This window comes from Opisthorchis viverrini, assembly GCF_000715545.1.
Source record: "Opisthorchis viverrini unplaced genomic scaffold opera_v5_30, whole genome shotgun sequence".
Lineage (NCBI taxonomy): Eukaryota > Metazoa > Platyhelminthes > Trematoda > Opisthorchiida > Opisthorchiidae > Opisthorchis > Opisthorchis viverrini.
Window position 1 is genome coordinate 1945129 of NW_008751686.1, and position 2244 is coordinate 1947372.

At 45.3% G+C, this 2244-nt stretch overlaps 1 protein-coding gene across 1 annotated transcript in view; it reads right to left on the reverse strand.

Annotated features, from left to right (window-relative positions):
- Positions 1 to 926: 926 nt before the first annotated feature.
- Positions 927 to 2244, reverse strand: part of T265_02471 (hypothetical protein) — a gene marked incomplete at both ends in the record, with an annotated part of 3238 nt that continues 1920 nt past the window's right edge. Inside the window, one exon of the mRNA XM_009166720.1 lies at positions 927 to 1014. Coding sequence (XP_009164984.1) covers positions 927 to 1014 — 88 coding nt within the window. The remainder of the gene's footprint in view (positions 1015 to 2244) is intronic.

Here is a 2244-nt window from a genome sequence, read left to right on the forward strand (position 1 = left end):
TCCACTCATAAGTAAGGCTTTTTTGTTCCCCAAATTTCCTTCTTTGAAGGAATGGAAACCCCCCCCCCCGGGCAAACAACCATCCGACCCCGAGTTTATTGTTAAGCTTTTCGTAAACTTGTGTACAGTATTTAGCAGGAACACGCACCAACAACTTAGTTTACTGTACGCACATTGGCCACTCTTATCGTATGTCCTAGACCCAAAATCACTCACTACGTGCTTGTCATACAAGGCTGGGTTTCCGGAGCCTACGTCGGACATTCGTCTCATTTAAGTCTGATCGAGAGAGATGATGGATCAAAATACGGCCCACGATGTTGCTGTCGCTTCACCTGGAACGCAATGGCATGTCTGCAGATGTTGGAACCAGCAGTAATGATATGGCAGACTAAAAAATCCACACCACCCCCCACTCAAACGCCGGATGGATGCATTGTTTTCGCCTGATTATTCTAGATCTACGTGTCCATTCACCGCTGCACCAAATTTGGGTGAATAGAATAAGAGAGACAAGGCGTTTGAAAGTGTGCAACAGGGACGTCCTGAGGTTGTGGAAGGCATTAGCAGCGTAGTCAATTAGTTGGGCTGAAAATGCTGGAGCTGTTGATCAAAACAGCGGCATTTTGAACCAAGGACTGACGCAAGGACTGAATTCGTTCTGTAGGCAACTGACGCCGATACACTTCAGTGAATCCGCCGTGTACCGTCGGTGTGAAATTCTGGCCGATCTCAAACAAATGCTCATTGCCATAACATCACTGTTTTCTTTCAAACTTCAGCCAGCGAGAGCTTACTAGCTGCATTGGCGCGGAAGCCGATTTGCTGTTGGTCCTACTCGTATAGAAGTTTTGCGGAAGACTGTAACTTGGTAGAGCGCCGAAAGAATTTGGATGCACGGCTGCACTTGCTGTTAACTTATCGGCTCAACGGTTTCCCACCACGTGATCACTGCGTGATACAGGGAGTACGGTACCCGTAAAGCGACCGTATGCAATAAAAAACAGTTCTGCGCTAGATTGTAAAAACGAGACCAGGGAGGTGGTTGAAAATTGGACTATCCCAAGAAATCAGCAAAACTTAGTCCTCAACCACTAGATCTTAAGCTACTCGTCCACAACCAGTAAACTTCCGTGGGGTTCTTAGTACACACGAACAAGTAGTTTATTACATAAGGGAAATCTGCAAACCACTAGCATGTGATGAGAATACACACGTTTTATTAGCAAAAGGTCCGTGTCGTCAACGGAAATGGATTGGTTAGGGCGTGACTGGCATGCGTGCGCATGAACGTAGAAAGTCTGGTTGTTTGATATCCATCTCTGTGCTTCATTCCCAACCGGACAGCTGTTCTAACACGCTAAGCCAGATGGCAAATGACGAAGTGAGTTATTTTTATTGTATGCGGTGGCATATTCTAATGATGGAATTTTCCTGCGGACGGATTATGTAAGATGATGAAGACACAGTCCGAGAATGGACGTTGCTGCTAAAAAAAATAGCGATAGAAAGTTCGGCTACCATCCCAAAATCTATTGTGATATTTCGTGAATGACCCGTCATAGTAAGCTACTGGATGAAAATAAAGTATACTCCTAAAAGGCTCATGCCACACCGATGAAAATACCAGTGGTGATAAGCTCTCATCTGCCACGGCCTGGATGATATAAAATTGAGAGGCCATTCTGGTTCTACGGAGAATGTACTTACTATTCACTACCCAGTGTGTGAGTGGGCTATGGCAGACAGTTGTATTCTTTCTCAACTAGAAGGACTCCCATGTACAATAGTCACTCTTCACATGGCGAAGTCAACAGAGAGTGCACAGTGGACAATCTTCGAACATATTGTATGCATATCTCCTAGATAAGGACGATGACCACGGTATGGCCATTTGTACATCTACCAACCAGGTCCGCAAGGGTGGTGTAGAACACCACCGTTTATGGATAGCCGAGTAATAGACAATCTTAAAACATTGGTAGGTATTTATTGAGTTTGACTGATTCCTTGGATTCCCTGACCATCCAGGACTAGCGTTGGGACCTTGACCGACAAAACAAAAACACCATCAACATTCAGTCTTTTCTTCGAAGAATGATGCCAATCTATGCTGAAAAACCGAGAAGCACTGTATAGCTGTTTCAACCTTATTGGGAAACATCAGCAGTGCGCCTCTCACGTAACTCCGAAGAGTCTCGAACCCGCGACCTCCCGGCTAGTAGTTTGAACACCTAACCGTTC